The sequence below is a fragment of the Lathamus discolor genome, chromosome 3 (genome assembly GCF_037157495.1).
Source record: "Lathamus discolor isolate bLatDis1 chromosome 3, bLatDis1.hap1, whole genome shotgun sequence".
NCBI classification, from domain to species: Eukaryota; Metazoa; Chordata; class Aves; order Psittaciformes; family Psittacidae; genus Lathamus; species Lathamus discolor.
Window position 1 is genome coordinate 51,791,528 of NC_088886.1, and position 24,536 is coordinate 51,816,063.

General features: G+C 38.5%; 1 protein-coding gene across 9 annotated transcripts in view; it reads right to left on the reverse strand.

The window, feature by feature from the left end:
- Positions 1–24,536, reverse strand: part of COL24A1 (collagen type XXIV alpha 1 chain) — a 140,587-nt gene that overhangs the window by 105,884 nt on the left and 10,167 nt on the right. For 8 of the 9 annotated variants that reach the window (XM_065675220.1, XM_065675221.1, XM_065675218.1 and 5 more), the window contains exons 3-7: positions 20,538–21,838; positions 12,261–12,314; positions 8,974–9,027; positions 6,701–6,754; positions 4,756–4,809 (exon numbers count right to left, since the gene is read on the reverse strand). In XM_065675220.1, coding sequence (XP_065531292.1) covers positions 4,756–4,809; positions 6,701–6,754; positions 8,974–9,027; positions 12,261–12,314; positions 20,538–21,838 — 1,517 coding nt within the window. The remainder of the gene's footprint in view (positions 1–4,755; positions 4,810–6,700; positions 6,755–8,973; positions 9,028–12,260; positions 12,315–20,537; positions 21,839–24,536) is intronic. The other variant, XM_065675219.1, reaches the window with a different exon arrangement.

The window sequence follows — 24,536 nt, forward strand, 5'->3', positions numbered from 1 at the left end:
AGTAATTTATATGTTATCTTGTATGTAAGGAAGGAGGTCTGCACTGCTGGTGGGGCAAGTGTAAGGGTGATGGAACAAAATAGCTGTAACACAGATAGCCAGGAGCTGAAACTCAACAAACTAGTTAACGTGATATATCCCAATTTACTACATTAATGCTTGTCTAAAATCAGATTTTTTTTATTGAATTGCTAAAGCAGAATTTAGAGGCCAGCATAAGCCAGTAACTCATCTTTAGCTTTCAAAATGTGCCTCAATGCCATATATTTTTTTATCTCCCAGCCCACTCTGCATTTCATGAGTTTTACCCATTTCAGAGTTTTACCCTCTCTCTATGATTAAACAATCAACTAAAGTAGGTGTTGCTGTAAGAGATCTCTCAGTAGTTTATCATTTCTGTACAAGGAGAAAAGGAAAACAAATGCTGCTATACACAGAAACAATCACAGAGAAGTTTATCACAATTTCTTTTCAAAGCGGATCAGTTTAACTGATTAACATCCGTATGGACAGTCTCAAAAGAAGGCACACAAGGAACTGTGAGCTTAAGAAGGATGACTGATAACTGGTATGCATGTTTCTACACAACAGCATCTCACTTCTGCCAGAGAAAACTGCTCTGAAATCATATTTTAGAATCACATGCCCATATTCAGAGCTTACACAGCTTTAATTCATTCTGACTTACTTAATGCTGGTTGGGAATGAAGTTAAACTATGCTGAAGTGAGTATCACCCCAAATGAGAGAGTTTTCACTTAGGGGTTTCCTTTTCCTGTGACTTACTAATCCTTTTAAAATTCTTAGGTTTTTTAGTAGCTTGGCTTTGTGTTCTTGAGCTTACCTATTAAATAAAACCCAGTTTGCTCTGAACTATGATGCAAGTAAACAAGAATGCAGGTTTGTATGTGCTTGTTTGATAAATTAAATACCTCCCAATTTCTAATGAAGATTAATGCTCTGATTTCAGAGCTCAGTGTGGAAGAGAAAGGTTTGAGGTGTCCAATTACAGCAATAGAGACTTGAAGCACATCACAAAAACACAGCAAGTTGCAAGAATACTTAGGTCTGCGTGAGAGGAAAAACTTTACCACCAACTAATACAACTCAGATGAGACTTAAGTGTCTGACTTCTACCATATGCCTAGCACAGTGGGACCCAGACTGAGTGAAGCCCATATATATTAAAATGTAGATGTTAAATTGTAACAGCAAGGACTGTTAAGCCAAGTCTTTCCATCTTACTGGTGCCCACTGTGTTTTACTAGAATTTCTATGCATTTGTTATTAAAATACATCTGGCACAACACCAGCAATGTTGCTAGAAAGCCAAGAGGTTTTCTGTAACATTTAAAATTCAGTAAGTGAAGTCTTATACTTAACGCTATAATGCTATATACAGCCATCAGCTATACAGAAATACTAATCTACGGAAAGTGACAGAAAAGGCGCTGCACTGCACAGGTACTACAGTCATTCTAACGTACTGGCATGATCCCAGGCAAATTAATGTTCAGGAGTACTGTCCTTTGGATGACAATCTATCCACCAGTACTCTGGGTAGCACAACCAAGGACTTGCTTGTCTGTACAGTGAAGGAGGCCCTTTTCGGGAGATGGGAAAGGAATGGATTTCTGCTCTGTGAGGTCTCTGGACTGATAAAAGTTTTGAGTGCTGGTGTAGAGATGGTCCTGTCAAGACAGCTCCAGATAGGAGATCATGCAGCTACTCTGGAAACAGCACTCTCCTCAGACTAACCCTCACCTCCTGCCATTGCTTCTCTGCTTCAAAAGATGCCTAAAAGAAACACAGCACTAAACACTTCACAAACATGCAATTTTGTGTTCTTATGCTAGAACAAATTTGGAGCCCTACCCTGAGCAAAACTTGGCTTTTTATAGTGTGTGTGACAGGCATGAGAAATATGGCATATTTTACATGCAACCCCAAGGACGCATACTCCGACACATGGCATGTAATGAAAAATCAAGTCAATCACAGTAATCCGTTCCCAGAGTCACAATTATTAACATATGTTTGGTTTGCCATCTCACTAAAAACCCCCTGTAGATTCTCAGCTTTTTATGAAGAAACACATAATTTTACAATTCTAATCCAAAACAGTAGTTTTTCAGTGCTGTTCTATTCCATTGAGGGCCTCAAAATCTCTCAAAAGTCATTTTTGTCAAAAAAAGTGAAAACAATAAGCACATTTGCCTCAAATTTCCATAACACATGTTTTTGTATGAGCACCAAATAATGCTGCACAAGAAATTTAGCATCAGGCAAATTCTGATCAGAAAACTTATTCAACACAGTTTCTTCCACAGCCACCCTGTATAGGGGCAATCAGGCCCAGTGGAAGGCAGGAGGCATTGAAGCACACCCTCCACTTCAGCTCTCCATAGTCACCACTCCAGTTAATGAGGTATGGAAGATCAATTCAATAAATAAAACCCATCAAATTTCTAGGTCTTACAGGAAAACATTGACAAAAGTCAGTATGAAAACAAACAACTGCTGTGAAACAAACAGATCTGTATTACACTATTAAAGATAACTGGAAGCACACTGGAGATTTTATTCATTATCAAATATCTCACTGCTTAGAAACTGCCCAGTTAACACAACCCAAGTGTCAAAACCGAGTAGAATTTGGCGCAGCATTAACTCATATGTAGGATTTTTTTATCTCCTTTTTTGCCTGGATGAGAAATATGTTATTTATTCAATACCATAGCAATTCCTTGGTAGCGCTGGGGTACGAAACAAAAATGGAAGTAGCTATTTTTCTGCAGTTTTTTTGTTGTAGCTGGTTTACTTCACAGCTGCTTGTGCTAACATTCCTTTGAAAATAACTTATGAGATCACAATAAGCTAACAGTGTGAATTATTTATACATATTGAAATCACATTATTTTATTTACACATACTGAAAAGCAGTAACTAAAGATCATTACTGAAATTATGGGCTTGTCATTAAAAAAACAAGTGTGAAATACTTTAAACTTTTTAAAGGTCTAGTGTGTTCAAAAGTTGGTATTCTTACAGTCTGGGTCAGGCAGAAGTTATCTTAAGCATGGATCTAAGTTAATGTCTCATGTGTACAAAACAGGAACAGATTAAAACTTCCACTGATCAAGTGAGCACCCTTCTCCTGAGTCTTTAACCCTCAAAGGAGGAGTGAATTCTTATGGCAGGAAGAGAGCAGGATGCCCATGAGATTTTATTTCCCCTGTCCTCAAAAGTCAGCCCTGTCAACCTAGAACAAGTGATAGCTGCTTCCCATCTAAAAAGCTTTAGAACAAAACCTACTCTGTTTTCAGAGCAAAACTATAAACCTGCTGAAATAAGAAAGCACGGTATTTGGGAACCTCAAGGGGTTCCAAGATCAGCAGATACAAACCTATCAGTGAATAGGCTTGTAGGTTAACTCTCAACAGAGGCAATGCAAATTCCTGTCACAGCTATAAATTTTCTCTATGAGCCACACATGGGGCAAAATAACACCAGCAGGAGTGCTACATTTAATATCAGCGATACCTTCTTTTTCTGGTCACACTGTTACCCTGTTTTGGTCAATTCTACAAATGAATGACTAGGCTAAAATAAAAAAAGAAACAAAACTGCCATACACTTTAAGCTCAAGACAATGTTGATTGAAGCCATCTTAAAATGTAACACTGAATATAAATTGTGTTGTAGGGCCATTTTTCTTTTGTTTCAATAGCAGGCAAGAACTAAACAAAGATTCCTTCTCTGTGTCAAAAATTAAGGCAAAAAATACCATGGCCTCCATTTCTAACAATTCATTCCCTCCTTCTGATGCGCAGTTTACAATTGCCTTTAGCGTTACAAGCTACTTCAAATTTCTGCTGGGCTATCTGTTCTCCATGGTTTTCTATTACATTTGTAACACCAAACTATCTTCTGCAAAGGCAGCATTTAATAGTACTTTCCCTCCAGCTTTCTTGCTGATTTTTGCCACCTCACCAGTTTGTCACCATCAGACTAATCACAGCCTTGTAGACTAGACGAATTCTCATTCCAAATAAACTATATTCACTCCCTCGATTATTCTGTGCTTTTCTTAAGGTTGTCTAATTTCCTTTATTGACATCCTTTGTGTTCCCTTCCAAAAACTACCTGTATGCTTTATGCTTTCGTGTGTACATAAGACTGCCATAATTTGGGTATATTTCTTAAATGCAGTGTAGCACCTGACATTTCTCATATTAAAACATGTCATGTTATGTGGCATTCAAAATTGGAACTTATTCCACCCGAGTTCTATTTTAGCAATTCTGGCAGACATTTGGAAAAAAGCAAATAAATCAGTGCAGAAATACTGAGCACATGATCCCATGGACTTTATTCTATACTACAAAATACATAATACAGAAAAGGAAATTAAAAACCTATTACTGAAAATTGAATAAAATTGATTTAAAAATGGCTGTATCTCGCAGGCAAGCCTATCTTTCCTACTACCTATTCTTTTTGAGCAGGGGCATGCCATGCCTTTTGAAGAACACCAACCTAAGCAACTGTGATTTACATTCTATTGCGATCTCACTTAATTTAGTTGCAAGGGAAGGTTGTGCACTGTTTGCCCTGGTGCCTGACACAGTAGACAGGTCACAGTACCAACAGCAGGTTGAAAGCCCTTCTGTCACCTCATAATCAGCACACATCCACCTAATGGCCACTGATTTGCACCACAGAGGGTTGCACAATAATAGAAACAGAACCTTACCTTTTGGCCTTTGATCCCAGGTAGGCCTGGAAAGCCTATGGGGCCTGGATCACCCTGTACAACAAAAACATGCAGAATCACTATGTCTCACTGAAACATGACACAGGGCTATAAACACGTAGGGCTTCATATCTTCCTTGCATTCTTGGACATTCAGTATGAAGTAACAGCTAATGTTGTTTGATCAGGCACAGATTTTTTTTTTAATTTTATTGTTTTTTTAAGAGGAATAAAATTGAAAAGGCAACAGTTGCTCAACTGTGACCACCTGGTGTAACGTGCATGCTCCTGCATCATACAACATGGCGAAATCATGGCTGGAATAGACTTAGTTCACAGTCTCGCATTTACTTTTAGCCAACATAAATGGAAGTGAAAAAGCTGTACAATTCTTGAAGTAACCCCTTCCTTAGAAGTGAGTGGTTTCACCTCAAACAAATAAATGTATATAACTATTACTGTTGTTTGTGTTCCTGTTATGCCAACAATCCTCAACCAGAAATCAGAGCACCATTATGGTACATATACTGCCTAAAACACGGTGTAAATCTACTCTGTGTAAAAGACAACATAAAATATGCATATAGACAAAGGTGTTATGCTGGCATATGGCTTACAGTGGCACATAGCAATCTCATTCAAGTTCTTTAAGCTTGCAACTACATGATGGTGTGAATAAGAATTAGAGCATATTGAATGCCAGGGAGATGGAAAAAGGATGCATATTTATCTGGTTGTTGCAGATGGAGGAGGGGAGAAGGTTGTTTTGGTTCTTTTTTCCTTTCTCAGGACTGACACTGAAGAGACTCTCAGGATTAGTGCCCAAATTCAAATCCAGTAAGTCAAGGGACAGACCCTGAAAGTGAGTTAACATCAAGGTAAATTCAAGTCCATTTCTCAGGGTGAGCAAATTTGATTTGCATGAAAAATTAGGAACCTAAAATAGTGAGAACTGTAAAAATGCATAGCAGTCCCATAGCTTTTTGATTATAGATGCATCTTACATGTACTTAGGTGTAGGTCATACATATACATGGGTGGGCTTTAGACTGATCTATGGCAGCTTGAGCTTATGCCAAAGAATATAGCTTGAGTTTCATTTAGACACACAGAGCTCCCAACACTATGATTAGATTGCCAAAAGCAAAAGCTGGTTAGATTAAAATAATGTTGCTGTTTCTACTAAAGCTGCACTTAATTTTCTTATCAGTGTATCAACCCACATTTCTGAATTCTGCTCAGCAGCAATTTAACATCAAAAACATATTTGTGAATTTTAGGGTTTGACAAAATGTATGCATTAAAGACAAATAATTGATTACATGTACAGCAGCAGCTAGTAAACAAAAGCTATTTGATAATGCTTGCTTCATTATGGATATTGGTCCTTGACTCCTACAGTGCTTTCTACTTAACACAAACATCCCACAATGGAACTACTAGCAAATGCTCCTAATAAAACCTAGCATAAATACAAGCTATTCCAAAAGATATAGTGTAGGTAACACACTACAATGAAAACATGCAAATACATTTTTAGTATTATCACATTCATTATATAGTCTCATACATAGTCAGTAGATTTGTGATGTAAAAATGAAAGACACAAGCTTCCAAGCCCACAACTTCTATGAAGAACCATTTTAAATATTTATACTCAAATATTTTTGGCAGAGAGAGCAAACACTAGTTTGGCTAAAGCAGGAAATACCTGAAGTGAAAGGACAAATCTTAGCATCGAGAGTCTGTTAAGAAAGTGGTTAAATAACAACACAACACACAATAATGTGTGCACTTGTCATCACCAGATTTTACCTTAAACAACTGTCTGAACTAATGCAACATACTAAGTATTGTGCTGCTATAGCTTGTCTGAATGTTAACCAAGACTTCAACAAAAGAATAGGGCAGACAAAACATTTCTCTATAAGTAAGAAAATATTACCTTTTCTCCACGTTTTGCCTGTCCTGGAGAGAATCCTGGGTCTCCTTTAGGGCCCTGTTGCAGAGAAATTAAGCACATTAATATTATCAGGGAAGACAGTTTTGAATGATATATGCAAAACAAGTATTTTCAACTATTATAGCAAGAGGAGGGGAAATGTTCATATAAAATGCACTCGTTATTGCAGGTTTTTTCTCGCAACTTTTTCAACTAAGAACAAAATATTATAGTGTGAGTTTGCATTAAAATACGATTTACATTTTCCAAATTTCATAATCATAGAATGGTTAGAGATGGGAGGAAGCTTAAAGCTCATCTAGTTACAACCCACAACCAATGGCAGGAACACATTCCACTAGACCAGGTTTCTCCAAGCCCTGGCCAACCCAGCTTTGAACACTGCCAGGGATGGGGCAGCCACAGCTTCTTTGGGCAACCTGTTCCAGAGCCTCACCACCCTTACAGTGAAACCCTTACAGTTTAAGTTTTAACCTATTACCCCTTGTCCTATTGCTACAGTTCCTCTTCATTATTTTCAATCTAAAAAAACAAACCAGCATTGTTATGCATGGCCTTCAGCAGTGAATCAACAACACATCACCACAGGTCAAGATGTGAGGATATAAAGCACTTCATTATTTAACCTATGTAACACTATAGTTTACTCAGAACAGTGCCAGAATCCACAAACAAGATTTTTCTTAACTAAACCACTTTTCAGAAAGCCAGGAATGCAGCCAACCCTCATGAATACTTCTATATTACTTTAAAAACACTCACCAACTGTTTATCGGGAATTAAATGCCAATTAAACATCAGCTATCGGTTGGAACTACTAGATTAGGCTCAGGGCTGGATACTATAATATAAGGGCATTAGCCAGTGTTGTTCCGTGCTTCAAAAGCAAGCCTGTAAGTGATGGCTCAATACAGAAGGGAAAATGCATGCAACTCAAAGGCAGAATAAAATTTAACATTAATTTAATGCCAGAAAATAGTGGCAACTTGTCTGCGATGTTTTATGATCAAACAGAAGTGTTCTGTTTCAGTTTACGCGGTTGGTGTTGGTCAACTGGATCTTCACAGTTAAAAACTGGTTAGCACTTAATTATTATTTAAAATGTTTCAGAATATACTTGTATTGAAAGGATAATTTACAGTCTAGCAGAAATGAAAGAGATCACTAAGCATCTAGTAATATACACACATGTATTTTTTATAAATATGCAAAATATCTATAAGGACGAGCACACACACATACAATTCCTTCTATTCTTAAAATCATGGAGACAGCTACAAAACTGACTGGAATTATGATCCAGTGGAGGAGAAAATACATTCTAAAACAAGCCCTAGGAGTAATTGGTTACAATTATTTTCCCAGAAATGTATTCTACTACACAGCCAGCATAAATATAGTAAAAATTAATTATGAATCTCAAATTTAGCTGTTCTTATAGAACTCGATAATAACAAAGCACACATGAGAATCAGGGTGACATTGTTTTACAGTGTTTGACACTGAAATTAAATTTCTTTTTATGTCCTCAAGCAGTTTTTAACACCTGTCATGACAGGTCAGATTCCTGCAATTAGGAATTGTACCAAAATCATGGTTGCTGCTGTTTTTTTCCTAACATATCTATCAAATTGTTCAAACTAAATATGAGTTGAAGGCATTCTCCAACTGCACAAATCTGTCAAGTCTATTTAAAGGGCCTATGTCACGCAAGTTGGAAGGGTTTTATCTGAGCTTCCAGTCTAATATTTTGCCTTTGGTTTTATCTATCACATGCATAAATCTTCAGAAAATTATTCTAACATATTAATCACATGACAATGTCAGAAATACGAGAATACAAGAATATTTAAATATCAAAGCCTGGCTATTGACCAAAAAAAAAAAAAAAAAAAAGGTAATGTAAAAAGGTTACAGCAATTAAATGTTTATTCTACTTAAATTCAAGTTTATCAAAGAGGCTGAGCTGATTTACAGGAACTCTTTTGGGAAGTACGGACTACTAGCATGGATAACAGTTTCCAAGTCATCATTCTGCACACAGAAGGGTTTCCCCACCCTGAATAAACTGCTATTTTGTGTTGATTTGAGGTTCAATTTCATTGATTTAATTAAAATATATTTATACTAACAGTCTCTATCTGTAAACCAAAGAAGGCCAATTGCTTCTATTACAGGCAACAGTTCTGGAGCTTCCAAAAAGTAATTAATAAGTTCATTTGTTTACATGGCAACATGGATAAATATTAACTCACCTTTGGACCTGGCAATCCTGGCAAACCTGGATTACCATGTGGTCCTGGAATACCCTGTGAAACAAGCAAGCAAGCAGGAGTGGGATTATTCAATACTCCAGTGAACAAGTGTGAAGAGTTTGCAGAGAATCATTTACTGCATCATTGATGCTTTTAGAAGTGCTGCTTAGAATTTTCAAGGGAATCTTGAGAAAGTCTTGCTAAAAAATTTAAAGTTGAGTATTTCCCCTTTGTTTTAAAATCTCAGTTTCTATTGTCTTCTCAAATAATCCTTAACAGGTATTTGGCACACAGTCACTGCAATGTTGCTCTGCAGCTATAAAACTTGGAGGCATGGGATAGAAATCAGAAAAATAACATTCTGAGGTACCCAGCTATACACTGCAAAGAGAAAGAAGCGGACCAGTTCTCAGCAACTTAAGAAAATGACTCTAAGTAGTGTATTCCACTTCCTATAAACAAATCACAAAAAACCTTCACCAACCTGACTCTCTCACAGTCAGTGCAGAAAATGGCCTTGATACTAAAAGAGTTGAATTTAAACCATTCCAGAAACAGATTGGGCTACCAGGACTATCTATGCCTTCCAGAATAAGTGTCTGATCCTGCAGTACACTCAGCAATCCTCCCTCTTTGACAAACTACACATTAGGGAGTAACAGCTGTCAGCAGCTATTCATCTTCCAAACACTGAAGGACCAAGCTGGTGAAAACCTATCCTTGGAAAATCAGCAACAACACTTTTATTGAACTCACCAAGGCCAAAATTCCACTCAAATAATTAATCCAAATACCAAAATTAATAAGAAGCAGCTTTCTCTTATATTCAGAGTTCTAACAACAGATAAACTCAGTGCATGTCTTTCCATCAGATGAGACTAAATTTACTAGTTATAACTTACAGTAACACTGAAAGCTGCATCTGTTCAGTGTTCCCTTTCACTAATGACAATGTTAACAAACTCCACAGAAACACTAAACCCATGTGATGTTTGAGAGATTAATTTGCACACTGGCAACTTTGGAGGCACTCTCAGGGATTTAGCAAAAGGAAACAAATAGGAAGTAGCAATGTAGCTGCACTGATGAAGTGGTTCCTAGCTTTTGCAGCTTGTGATGTTACTACCTTGGAGCACAGTTCTGCAATGCAGCTTTTGCACAGCTGCAACAGAGGTGAAAATTAGGTGAAATGAGAGGTATCAGGGAATATCATTACTAATTCTGAAATTGCTGAAATTTCATTGAGAAACTCAGAACAAGGCAAGTCACTTAGAAAACCTTAACTGTCAGATGCGGACTTCTCTACCCTTGATACTATGCCCGCAGTATCCAAACCATGTGAATCTCTGTCAGGATCAGGTTAAACACACACCCAAGAACCCCTGAAAGTGGCCCAGGCAATGTGGCTCTGCACTCTGCTGCTTCCTTTCAACACCTTCAGTCTAATTTCAGGATCACAAATGACAGCTCATGTAAAGGAAGGCAGAAGTCACAGGGTAGACTGGTAGATATGGACATGAACTTTGCGTCAACAAGGTTTTACATGCTTTCAGGCTCAAATATCATACCATGTGTATTCATTAACCGTACTTACTTGAATTTACCAGTGTTGTACAAACTGAAAAGCACTGACATTTCAAAACCATTTATTTCTTCGATCAAAAAATTCCACAGACTTTCTTGGCTCATATAAACATGTATTTTAAACTCAGAACTACTGGTAAATATTAGTCTCAGCCATTTCCATACTCTTCCAGGCACCTCACTGTAAGTTGTCTTCACACTTCAAAGCATATCCTACTCACTAGTTAATCCAGAAGAGTGACATGGTAGAGCACTGTGCTCTTCAGTACACCATACCTGTGAGTGACCTAAAAACCCCCAAACTAAAACAAAAAAACCCACAAATAAATCTACTCAAAGAAACAACTGAGCAAGAGAGATCTCACAAGCAAGTATAGCTTTAAACATATGGATAGTCTCCTCTAAACCAAAACCAGTTTCCCAGCTGTGAGGAACTACATGGGTATGCGGGATCCTGCCTCTGACACCAGATATATCCTCAACATAAAAACCTGAGCTGTCAGAACTGTCAGCTCTTACATAGAAGTATAATTTGAAAAAAGGATCCAAGAAGTCATTAATATATAGATGTGAAGGAATGCTCTTCATTTTATACTTTTAAATGTCTCCTCACCTCCCTTCACTCCAACTACTCTAAAGAATCAGTTTGGTTTTCAGCCCCTTTGACCAGTGCATTTTCCTATTCACTCAGGCCACATTTTGAAAGCCAGCAAAGCACAGGATGTTCAACACTCTATTGAGCAGCAGCTTGTTTAAACATTCCTCAAAGGCTGAGACAAAACTCCTCCTATACGTCTGCTGAGCGTTCGTATGAACTACTCCCTTATCTGCCACTTGCAATTTGCTTAGATGAGTGCACATCAGTGATAACCACTTAAATCTCCAAACACTATGGCCCAACATCACCTACACAGCAAATCCTTAGCTGTTACCTACAGCTGCTCTTCCCCTGGAACCTCCAGAATCAAACATGACCTCAGGGACTCATCAACCATCTATTTAGGTTTTTTGGTACACAATTGTGCAAACACAGATTTACCCTCTTTTGTCCTGTCAACTAGGCCTTGCAGGCTTCTCCCATATTCTTGGCAGCTGCAGCACAGGTTTCTGCTCACTGCAGCAAAGCCCATGCTCTGTCCTCTGGCATAAAGCACAGCTGCTGTCCCTGCTCATGTTGGGGTGTCACACAAAATGAATCCAGATTTGCTCCTGCAGCTTATTTCTTGGCCAAATTACCCACATATTTATCATCCCTTTTATCAGGCTGCTGTAACACAAGAGACTAAACCAAATCTTTTGTGTCTTTCCCCTCCCATCTCTCTTGCAGTGGTTAAATTTGCATCCACCAGCCACTCCTCTGTGGCCTGCTCACTCCCCCTCATCCCAAAACCACATGAACACGACCTTAGGTGGGAGCAGCACGGAAAAATTAGAAGTTAATACTGCGAGCTGCAGAAGTTAGGTACAAATATAACAAAGCTCTGTGTACGCACCCTTACATGGAACTAACTATGCTGGAGGCTCACAGCAGAAAAGGTGTTTGCTTTGCCTTACTTTGATCTTTCTGCCAAATGTTCAGAAAAATATACTTTCATAATCACCAAACATATGAATAAAGTTAAGAAAAACAAAATGATGCAAATTCCAGTTTGATTACTGGTGAACTGCCTAGAGCTACAGAAGAACATGTCCATCTTACTCACCCGAGGACCTCTCCTTCCTGATGGCCCAGGTAAACCTGGAGGACCTGGAGGACCCTGGTGATAGAAGATCAAAACAATTGAGGCTAAAACTTGATACAAGGACAGTATCACAAGTTGGAATCAGATCAGCGCTTCTAACTGATGACTTTCTGCTCATGCAGACCTTCTCAAATTGAAAACCAATTCCCAAACTCCAAGCATGTGTTTTTTTAATCTGGCTCTAAATCAGATTTCTGTTTAGAAAGTATCTTATGTCAGAGGAACTGGAGCTAACAATAATACAAATACACTTAAGTGAAAGTTACTCAAGAATGATCAGATCAGTTCTAGGATTAGAAACAAGTACAGTGTATTTCAAAACAAAGAGTAGAGAATAATTAAGCCTTTTCATTAAGCATGCTGGCATGCCAAACATATTTTAGAAAAGTCAGGAGTGACTGAAGAAATTAGATACCTCACAGAAAAGACAGACATGAAATAGAAGAAAATAAATGTGGACAAATGATTGTTCAGTTTCCTATTAAAAGCTTCTGATAAGAATAACTGGTAGCATGTTTGCCCTTGTATATAACAAATGGGGTTCTCTTTAATGATAACACAGGTGGTTTTTTTTTAAATACTAGTGTATAACCAGATGTATCTTTTGCAAATAAATGAGATTTTGAGTCACTCTATTAGACAGTGTACCACCCTATGTATATCTAGTTGTTTTGACCTTTCCTTTTCTGTTCACATTGAAAACCCAAGGATCTACTTCATTGTACTCAAATACTAACGAGAGCTCTAGATTAACATCTGCACTAATTTGTATTACATATCATTGGTCACACTTGAGTCCTAAGGAGGCATGGGCTATTCTTAAGGGTGAATTCAACTCCTATCCAAATGCCAGCATGGCAAGTCTCAGCTTTAACAGAAACCAAGTGCTCCCACTGCAAGGGAAGAGGGGCATCAAGAAAGCCAGACCTTACGAAGGTCAGTAAATGACAGAAGGAAGGGATTCAACTTGCTTTTTCACCCAGGCTTCCTAGCACTCCTGTGTTCTGCATATATAACAGCCTCTCAACTGAGGCACTAGGATAATGGTGGCTGAAATGGCCAGCTCACAAGCTTTGCAAAAAAAAAAAAAAAAAAAAAAAAAAAAAAAAAAAAAAAAAAAAAATATTGAGGGTTGGGAAAACAGAGAGAGAGAAAGAGAAAGTAAAGTGAAAAAAAGACAAAAAACCTTTGTGGTTTCATTAGCAACCAATGAATCATTTTATTATGACAACAGTTGCATTTTAAAAACCTAAAGTTTTGTGGAAGTGGTATTTCTTTTCCTTTGGAAAGGTAATGGCACTGGCAGAGAAGACTGCTGATTACAACCTTCAGGCATTGTCAAGCCAATTATATTTATTTGGCAAAAACACAAACCACTCTGGACAATTCTGGGAAGAATATTGTTATTCTGAGGAAGGAAAAAAACCCCAAATATTTTCCTTTCTAATTAATCATAATAATCTTAGGAGTTTAAGTGTAGTACAACTGCCTGTTTACAATTGGGAATATTTGTACACCTATACATACTATATTAAGTCATGATGAAACCCATACTCCGCACTTCCCTTTCTGTGTAATTTTGAAGACACAAGTCTGCAACTGTCCTGGTCTTTAGATCAAACCATAACATATCATGCTTTCAGCATAGGAGGTTTGCTATTCACCCTGACTGCATAAATGCTCACTAGCATTCTTATATTTTTCTAAACTAAAAAGACCCTGTGTTTACTAAAAAAGTAGCAGACACATGGAAAGCTCCTGACCTGGCATTTTTGTTCATGTCCAAAAACCTACCTGAAATGGCACAGAGAGCTCCCACCCTGCCACTGCTGAAGTAGCATGCTTCCTAGTATGTCCTCTCAAATAGTAAGTTAAGAGATGCCCTTCGATTAGAAAATTATCGTGGGACTACAAAGGGAAACATATAATATTTTTAATTAAGTAGAATAGTTGCAACTAGTGTGTGTTCTTCAGTGATTTGCACTGCAAAGTTGCTCTAGGTCCCTACACGCTTTTCACTTATCTTTCAGAATACATTAATAGCCAAACCCCCATCATTCTCCTAACAGAAATCTTAATGAGTATTTCTTAAGATCCCTGATCTTTGCTGCCAATTTACCAAATGAGGGCAGTAAGAATATTTTTTCCTGTGTGACCTTTCTTTTTTTAAATAGTACCAAATCCCTGCCCCATTTTGATTACACTAATTCATAAATTATTATCTCCATCTAAAGAACACAAACCCAAGATAACCTAATCGTAACGAAGCCTTCAGCAACCCCTAAAAAAAGCAGTAAAATGTATTCTGAATTACACAGCCAGATCTTAATAATGCTTTCTCAAGACTTTCTAAAACAAAGTCCATCATTGTAGATGAAGTCTTTGGTCACCAATAATAAGCAATTAGCACCAGCAATCCAGGTGTTTGATTAAAGGACTCTCCTTAACCAGAGTATGTTACTCCTTAATCTGCAGCTCTGACTCCCTGCAACTCAGGCAACATTTCTTCTGACTGCAGACTTAGAGCACATGTAAGTCTTCCTGGAAGTGCTTTTCTGACTAGTTGTAAGAAGTTATTCCATTCTATGTGCTGCTTCAACCTGTGAAAACAACTGCAACTTCAGATCAGCATGGCTGTTTTCATACTAGCTAGGAAGCTATTTATGCCTCTTAAGCATCCATGTAAGCCAGGGAAGTCAACAATGACCATGGAATTAAGTCATTTGTTTGAATAGCTTTTCCTCCAACTACTGAAAACAGTAATTCAACAAACCTGAAGCAATTAAAAATGTGAATGTGTTTTTTGGCATTTGACATTTTAACCACCACCAATAAAATAGTGACTTTGTGTAAGTACTACTAAAATGCATTTATTTAATAAGATCAGTATACTCAAACCAGTAAATTGTACCCTAAAACAGGCACAACTTACTGTCCTTAGGAATTGTAAAAATTTCATTTAGCTATTGAGAGGAGAAGCTCAAGTTCTAAATAATCATGGCTTAATCCTGAAACAATAAAAGTAGATGCTACTCTTCCAGAAACTCTCACTACCTTTCAAATGGTCATTGGGATGAACATAACTGTGAACTTTCACAGATGTTTTCTAGGCTACTGAAGCCTTTCTATGGTGCATGTGTTTTAAACTTGCCCTACTTGCCAGCAGTAATAGGAAGCATTCCACTTTATATATAACAAGCCCCTAAGATTTCAGATGCAAAGCAGTATATCCTGGATTAAACAGTTAAACACTCCTTCACTAACATATGCTGATCCTGCTGCCATTCAATACCTAACTCATATTTGCTGAAGTTTCTCTTGCAGAACTGTGAAGTTTCTCTTTAAAAGGCATTTGACCAGACCGAAATCACTCAGCCTCAGCTCACCTCAAACACTTTTTTAAAAAGGACTAAATTTTAGAAACGTGCGAGTTTAATGCTTGATCCATCATACACTAAGGCAGGTGGTCCTTCAGTAAAACACAAACCCCACTAACCTTTCTGCACATCATCACCCAATACCTGAAATACAGCAGGAAAGTACACAAACATCAGGTTCTGTGACTCTTAAACATCTCTCCATGAAAGGAAGGTCCAATTCTTACATTGCTAATATCACTTGCTCTACTGTTCAGGTATTACTCTGAATAGTTGTTTGCCTTATGTGCCACCTAAAATTTCCTACTCTGTCTTCCCATACTTTCTGTGAACAGGCAAAAAAAGTATCTTTATTAACTCACCCTCTGCAGAACTATTACATGTCTTACTTTCATTACTAAACACACTTCTGTTTTAACCTTTGCTCATATTTTCTGTAACTGCCCCACTGTTAATGCAGCCTTCTGAAATCCTTCCAGTCTGTCTACATCCTTTTTAAAGCTCAGCATCCAAAACTGAGGACAATTGTCCAAACTCCAGCCTCAGCATACCCAGATCACCAGAAAAAACACCTTTCTCTGATACCACTTTTGCATTAGACCTAAGATGCATTTATTCTCATGTGCACCATAACATTACTCTATTACACTCATCTGACTGTCTAGCCAATCACCTGTATGCATCCTCTATTTAGACTTTTAATTTCTGTAATATTGCATTGTTTCATCCCATAAGTTTTAGACCATCTGGAATTCTCATTCTGTCACTCAGAATTCTTCTACCTACTCCTAGCATGTTTTGTCTACCTTTTTAAAGCATATTACTTCATACAGGTATTAATTATTGAGCACAAGGATCCTACCAAATAATGTATATCTAAAATCTATTTTTACTTCTTGCTTCATCTGCATTTCACTGGAAATGATAAAAAAAAACCCTGACATGCTTCTCTTTCCAAATGTCTTAGAGCAGGCAGTCACTTGTGTATGATTTACCTCCTTTCTTTACAGCTGTGGAAGTCTTTGCCTTTCTCCATCAAGAATTCCTATGACAGCTAAGGAAATGTCATCAACATTAGAGGAATTAAAGCTTTCCAATAGTGTGGTGCAGAAGAGATGGAGACTGCATCAGTTTCAGGTGAATTAAATGAAATGTTTAAATATTTAAGGCTGTCTTTTTGCTACTAAAAATAAAACAGCAACAATCTTAAGTTCTTATCTGAATCAGCAGATACTGAGATAGACTTCTCTGCCTGGGCAGGGAAATGTGAGGGTTATCTACAGAGCTAAAAATGCATCAAAGTGATTAACTGCCCAATATATCCCCTGTAGCAAGGGAGAGCCTCAGCAAGCAATTTTGTTCAACCAAGAAATAAGCTAAGAGTGAAATAAGCTGAAGTGTAACAGGGTAGCTAAGGGCAATATAAGTGGAATAAGCCAAGAGTGAAAGGGTAGATGACACTATTGTTACTGCTGCTTATTTAGCACCACATTTAGAATCTCTGAACTGCCCTCTCTCAAGGTTCTCGCTCTCAAGACTCATGGCTGGAATAAGAGCATCTCATCTGGGACTCAATTCTGCCTAATGCAGGGATTGCATTTCCAATTCCTCCTGGCAGTATCTCTAGACTACTTCTCCCTACCAACTATATAGCTTAAAGAACACCACCATCTGGTCTTCCATTATTTTCTCCTCCTGGTCAAGCATCTTCATAATCCAGAAAGCTTTTCCAGTAGAGGAAACTAATTCACAGAATCACAGAATGGTTTGGGTTGGAAGGGATCTTACAGCCCATTCAGTTCCAACCCCCTGCTGTGGGCAGGGATACTTTCCACTAGACCAGGTTGCTCCAAGCCCTGTTCAACCTGGCCTTGAACACTGCCAGGTACAGGGCAGCCACAGCTTCTCTGGGCAATCTCACAGGGAAGAACTTCTTCCTTCTATCACATCTAAACCTGCCCTATTTAAAGCCATTACCCCTTGTCCTTGCACTAAGTCCTTCTCCAGCTTCTTGTAGGCCCTAGCTCATTTCTCAGAGGAAGCCAAACCCTGTGCAGATAGGCCTGCAGATGCAATCACCTACCAGCAAGTAACCTAAATCAACTATTCAGTTCACATCAACCCCTCTTCCTACCAGCATGGGACTATGTATCATGTTACTGCAAGCTGCTTTAGGACTAATCAATGAAGAATATCTGCTTGAAAGTTAAACAGTTAAAAATACACACCAGATTTATTTGCTTTCATACAGTGCCAAAACCCGCTCTTAATACAAAAAGGAGTGGCTCATCAGATGAATGGAGCAGCTTTCCCTCTAAAACTAGTGGTTGAAGAGACCACACTGTTTCACTTTAAATTCACTTTGTATCTTTTGTAGGGAATTTTGGTCATTGTAACTGCTAGAATTTTGATCAGGGTCTTAATAGTTTTGAAGAAATAGGTGCCCTTTTCCATATGCTATCCATAAATGAAAGCCTGAATTTTGGAGCGTTGCTTCGCAGTGGTGGGTGAATTCCACAGCTGTGGCATCTTGGAATACAAGGGGCTTAGTTATACAAGGCAAGAATGAGTTCTGGTAGATTATTAAAAGCTAAACTGAAGCTAAGGAGTTCAAGAACCACAAAAGCTAGCTCTTGTCCATCAATTCCAATAGTATGAATATTATTTCTGTGCTGGAATCTTGAAAGAAGATTCAAAACAACCACAACATAATGAAAAAGGAAAAACAAAAAAAGGCAGGGGGAAGAGGTTTTCATGTCTCATCAGGATATTTTGCTGCAAGGGAAGTTTGCAAGCTCCTCATGTTGCTTTTTCAGGCTCACCATTGATAAGACTGTGCGTACTTGTGTAGTAAAGTGTTAGAGCCACATACATAAAAGCTGGATTATCTCTGATCTTCTCTACATGGGTGTGTTAGACTAAGAAGGCAAAGCAAGATCACTTCTGCAAGACTGAAGCCAACACCAGTGGCAAGTACTGCACCACACAACATCCGTGCAACATAATTCTTTACAAAAGCCTGTGTGGACAAGGCCATGCAGAGGTCTCCTTCTACTATCAACCTCTGAACAATGCTTCAGCTGCCTCTGTTCCAGTGGGTGCTTCCGGCCCCTTCAGTGCAACTAGTGCTTACAAAGGTCTATATGAACTTCCCAGCTCTGCCACAGATCTCTAAGACTTCAGGCGTGTTATTTAAATCCTGACCCAGCAAAACACTTCAGCACAAATGCACCATATTCATTGCTATAGACCATACCAAACGCAAGGTCTGCTCTGACTGCCTTCCTACACAAGACAAATTTCTCATCCCCCATCTGTAAGACAGGCATACAAAATGGTAACACAGACACCTTCAAACTCTCCAAATCAGCTATCATCTTTGATACTGTATGTATAGTGTCTGTGTGTAGAAAAAAAGCAGAGCATTCCCTTGAAGTTTCTTAGTAATGTGAACAGCCAACAGCATTATCAGCAGTCATTTCTGTTCCATGTTAAAAAGAATGGATTTCTCGGCTGTAGCTGACTCAAATCACAAAGTGTAAGCTACCTGTTAAAATGAAAAGCTTCCATTAGCAGTTACCAAACATCCTAAACTCCAAAACTGGAAATTAACATCATGTTGATAACAGATACACATTAACTGATACATCCCTATAAATACTACTGTAAGGGACGAAAGAGGAAAAAAAAACAAAACCAACTTTGCATTCAAAACAGATTAAGCAAGAGCATCCTGGACTAAACGGAATTATTTGTTAACACCTCTTTCAATTGAGTAACAAGCCCTTTGCATCTGGATCCTGTGGAGAGTAAGAATTTAACTTTTAAAAAGGTTTTCAGTTGCTGACTACCTTAAGAAAAAGATTATTTTGGTGTTGAAAGAATACAAACAATAAAATTATGGGCATATTCAAATTTATATGAGGAGCTGCTTAACACACATCAAATTACCTTCTAGTAATAACCACACAAATGCACACACACCCAAAAAAAGAGAGCAAGTGGAATTATTTACTGCATGCTATGGTTTAAAAAATGTTAACTAACAACTCAAACAAGCACTATCATACTCCCCAGGCTAAGCAGGAACTGCTGTTCTCTCTTGTCTATACTAGATGATCTTAAGGTCCTTTCCAACCCAAACTATTCTATGATTCTATACCTTCATATATATTGCTCCCATTTTTATGTATTAAAAAGTTTGAGCCTTGTGCACACAGTAAGGACAAACGGTTTTCTACTAAAAGCACTACTGTGCATTTACGGTTGTTTCAGGGATCACTTACACTGCAAATGGAAGAATATGCTAAGAAAACCATCTAAGACTGTTCTAAAAAATCATTTTACATGCAGGTCTGCATGACCCTGTAACCTTGGGTTACAAATGGTTTTACCAGTCTAGATTCTGCAACTGGTCCCCTTCCACAATCAGAAGTTTTGATAGCATAGCTCAACTGAGGAAACTATGCCAGTCTTCCAAACAACCTGGTGGTTCTTTTCATCCGTCAGTGTTTACATCTGTGTACTGCATGAATTTTTCCTGTAATTTTATTAAGTGAGCAGTCTTCATAACTAGCACTTATAAACATTTGGCTGCATTCCAAAGTTTAAAGAAGCCTGGTTTGCCTACCACTTCACCAGAATGTTAACGTCTTCGTATTCTTCCAGTAAATTAAAATATACAACACTTACACCAGAATTACATGCAGTAGAGACATACTTAAGGCAGACAAACATTTGTACAGTACAGACCGAAGAAGCTGCAGTCACAGCTTTGGCATGCTTTGCAAGATTTCTTTCAAAGCCTCTGTTAAACGTGTGGTGCTACATTATAGTAAAAAGAGGAGTAAAGATAACTTACAGGAGGTCCAGTTTCCCCCTTTGGACCTCTGACACTTCCCATTTCAAACATTTTGTCAAGATCTTCATAGTCATAATCATAATTATCAACACCAATTTCATAATTGTTTTCCATATGGTAAGTCTCATCAGCATCAAAAGCACCTTTCTGCCCTGGACTGAGCTGATTATCCAGAGGGAGGTCCACAGGCAAATGGTACAGGCTTGCATTGAAGATTTGCTGCTTTCTGCTTGGTTCATCTAAATGTTCTGCTTTGTCCATTCCACTGCTTTCAGTTTTACTCTGTTTTACAGGGGAGATCAGAGAAGGCTCACACTGTCTGCCTGCATCTTCTGTGGTATTATTTGAAGTATTTGGATATGATCCTTTGGGGGTTTTAGTGATGTTTCTCTTTGTGCCAGTCTCCTGCTGATGAAGAGGCAGACTGATGTACTCCTGGAGCTCTGTTTCAGGTGGAGCTTCCAGCAACAGAGGCTTGGCCTCTGCAAACTCCAATGCAGAGACATTTCTTGACTCAAAGTCTTCTGGTAGCGAGTGACTCTGAGCAACACTGGTAACAGGAATGTTTGGCACTTCTTTCCTTCTATAAGCTGATATGCCTTCTGACTGCTTTTCCTCATCAACCATAGTCTTTGAAAAAACATCCAGCCCATCTGATGCATGCGGAGCTCCTGGCAGAGATCGATATGTTTCAGCTTGGCGACACTGCTGCTTCACATATTTACAATAGTTTGCAGATGCTTCTGCAGAGGGAATAATATCTAGCTGACATATAACTCCTTCAAAGCTGACAGAGTGAGAGTTCATCCTTCCCAGGGTAAATAAGGCATCCAAATCAAATGTCTCCACTTCAGAAAGTACTTCCCTGCTATAGTGCTTCTTTCCACACTCAGCAGATATCGAGACAGTCTTGTCTCTAATGTCAATGGCAAATGAATGCCATTTTTCATTATGAACATTATAATTAAAGTGTACAGACTGTTTCCCACCAGTGAACACCGCTACCTTTCTTGGTAGCAGCTGGACACCAAACTGCAGCCTACTTTTGTTCCTAATACTGAAAAGGAAAGCATTATTTATTTTGTATGAGTATAACCCAACCAATATGGTGAATTGACGCCCTAGACTTGATGGTAGGACTTGAACGATGGGGGACTCAATATGTGCATCACTAGTTACTACAACTCCTGATACAGTTAGACGAACACCCTGAGGAAACAGAGATGATGTTGAAGGCACTGCCGTCTCTGAAGGCTGTTGAACATCTTTCACAAGGCCTAGTTGATGAAGAACATCTATTGCTGTAAAAAGAAATAAAGGCATACTGTTGACTTCTTTTACAAGCTCATAAATTCAGATCCACATAAAAAAATGTATGCACATCTTAAAAAAAAGATCAGTACTTTCCAGAGCATGTATACAGCACACAGCTAGGCCACCAAATCCATAGTGTAAGGCACACCCATATTTGGCATAAATCAAAGAAATAATTAAAGCCAGAACAAAATTTCTATCTTAAAAGAAAAACACACAGAAAAGCACAAATAATGCCCATTGTAGATTAATTCATTTATGAAACTGAAAAATCCCCATTTGGTCTTGAACCTTTCCACAGCAGTCAATGAACACACCGTGTTGGTTCCTTATTTACTTGGCTAATCCCGTTTACTCTTTGGGGTTTGGTTTGTTTTTGTTTTTTTGTTTTTTTTTTTTTTTTTTACTTTCTTCTGCAAAACATTCTGCAGTAAAACCGTAGTTTTCCTTTTTCTCTGAAAAGTTTATATGAATTTGAGGGGATAGTTGCTTTGTTTTTAATAAGGCATGAGCTATTTATAACATAGCGACACCTCAGCAGAGCACCTAAAGATAGTCACTGGTTCAAAGCAAAATATAAAGGTAAGCCTTGCCAAGCAGCTATTATGTGCTGCAGAGATAATTTGACTGGTACCTGGGAAGAATTGCTGTGCTTTCACAAGCGAGTTCTCCACCCAGCAAGCAAGACCCTATGCCATCACAGCCCTGGCTTCAAAGAGAACTGTTTTCCCAGTGGGATCACCCTTGATTGTATCTGTGCCAAAGCTAGTCAGACTAAAAGAAAAAGATCTTTTCAAGGGGGGGGGTGCAACAGAGCATGCCACTGCCTCCTTTCCATCCACACGGTTTATTTGCTAGGACCAGGGATGAAGTGAACTCTGCAAAAACAGAAGTGGTGAGGAAAAAGGAAAGAGGAAGAACACTGGGACCCGAGGGGCAGTGCTCCCATCTTCTGGCTCATCTGTCCTTTCATAGAATCTCAGTCTGCAGCTACACAGATGAGATACTGAATTAACAGTGCACTACTCCACAGCAGGAGATAGCAATGGACATTAAGGAGACAGAAACCAGCTGTCCTACTGATTAATGCCCTGTAGATTTGGCTTTGGCATATAGAAGTCTGGGTAGGAGATCTTCCTACAGGGTGGAATGAGAAGTGGCATTTTCACCACTGGATTCTCTAGTGCCTTACATAATGTGAACTTTGTGCTTTAACCCTTCCCTTAGCTTGGACCTTTCAGTATCTCCACCTCACACCTGGCTAAATATCATCACCTAATGGGTAGAAACACAGTTATCTAGCCTCCTGATAAACTAAAATCATACCTGACCTGGGTTAAAAAAAAAAAAAAAAAAAAAAAAACAGAAAAATCAGAGCCAGGGTAAATCAATGGTCAAAGATGACCAAAGTCATTTGGTATTGCCTAAATCAGACTAAGGAATGTTGGAGTTGGCAGGCATAAGCACCTTCTTCCTTCAGGATGAAAATAAAGACACTGTAAGACCCCTTATGATGCAGCTGAAACAGAAAGACTACAAAGGCTTGATAGGAGATAAACATCACGTCCCCAGCAGTCGTTCTGCAGGGTCACAAAATAAGACAGCACTTATGGCACTGATTGGTAAAATTGCTGTTCTGGGCGTTTGTGGAATTGCTAAAGAAATACTGCAGAAACTGAGATAAAGGGCAATCACGAGACAAGAAGTTTGGGGGCTAAAATATATGACATGAGAAAAGGTTTAAGGACATACACTTGCTTGGCCTGGAGATAGGAAGGTTTGGGGAAGACCAGTGACAATTGCCCATTATCTGAATTGGATAAACAGGAAAATTGAGGAGTAACAGGCACAGCCTGCAACACAAGAAATTCCATTCTCTTACAAAGAACAAGCATCCTCGCTGCAAATGTGGTTAAGTGCTGGACCAGGGGGCCAGAGACGTTGAGTAATCTCCATTCCTGGAGATTTTTAAAGCCCAACTGGACAGGACCCAAAAGTTTGAACTAACTACAGCACTGACCCTGATCTCAGCAAGAGGCAGGACCAGATGACTTCAAGGTCCCTGTAGCTTATATTTTCCGATTTTCTGCACAATGGGAAATTGAGTGTTGTACTTTTCATAGACAGCATTGCACAGAAGCACATGGTATCATCTTTTTCTCCCCATAACTGGCTGTACCTAAGCTTCAATGAATTGTCTATATAAAAAATAACTAGTAGTATCTAACAGTAGTACTGACCTAATAAGCCAAGAAAAAGTTAAGGATTCTCTGTTCTATTAAGAGAAAAAAAGAAGCTGAAACAAATGGATGTTCACTTTTAGTGGAAAAAAGGTCTCCTTTCCCAGTCTCCCCTTTCTCTGTTCACAGAATATATTCATAGTAAACTCTAAGATTAGACAAATGTTGGCTTAGTTTCAGTGGTAAGTTATGAAAAGAGCGTGAGATTTCCTTGAGAGTGATTTATAAATTGGAACCAACCTGAATGCACTGTACATCTTGAAAATTAATTACACACCTTGTAGCGTTTCTAGTCATGTTTGAGATTCACAGATGTGCCAAGATTATCCTGGCAGGTAGCCAACAGAGACAGAGGTATGGAGAAAGCGTATCTTTGCAGAACATCATGTGCACACCAACTTCAAGATATTTTGCCTCAGAGCAATTTATTTAGTATGGCTGTATT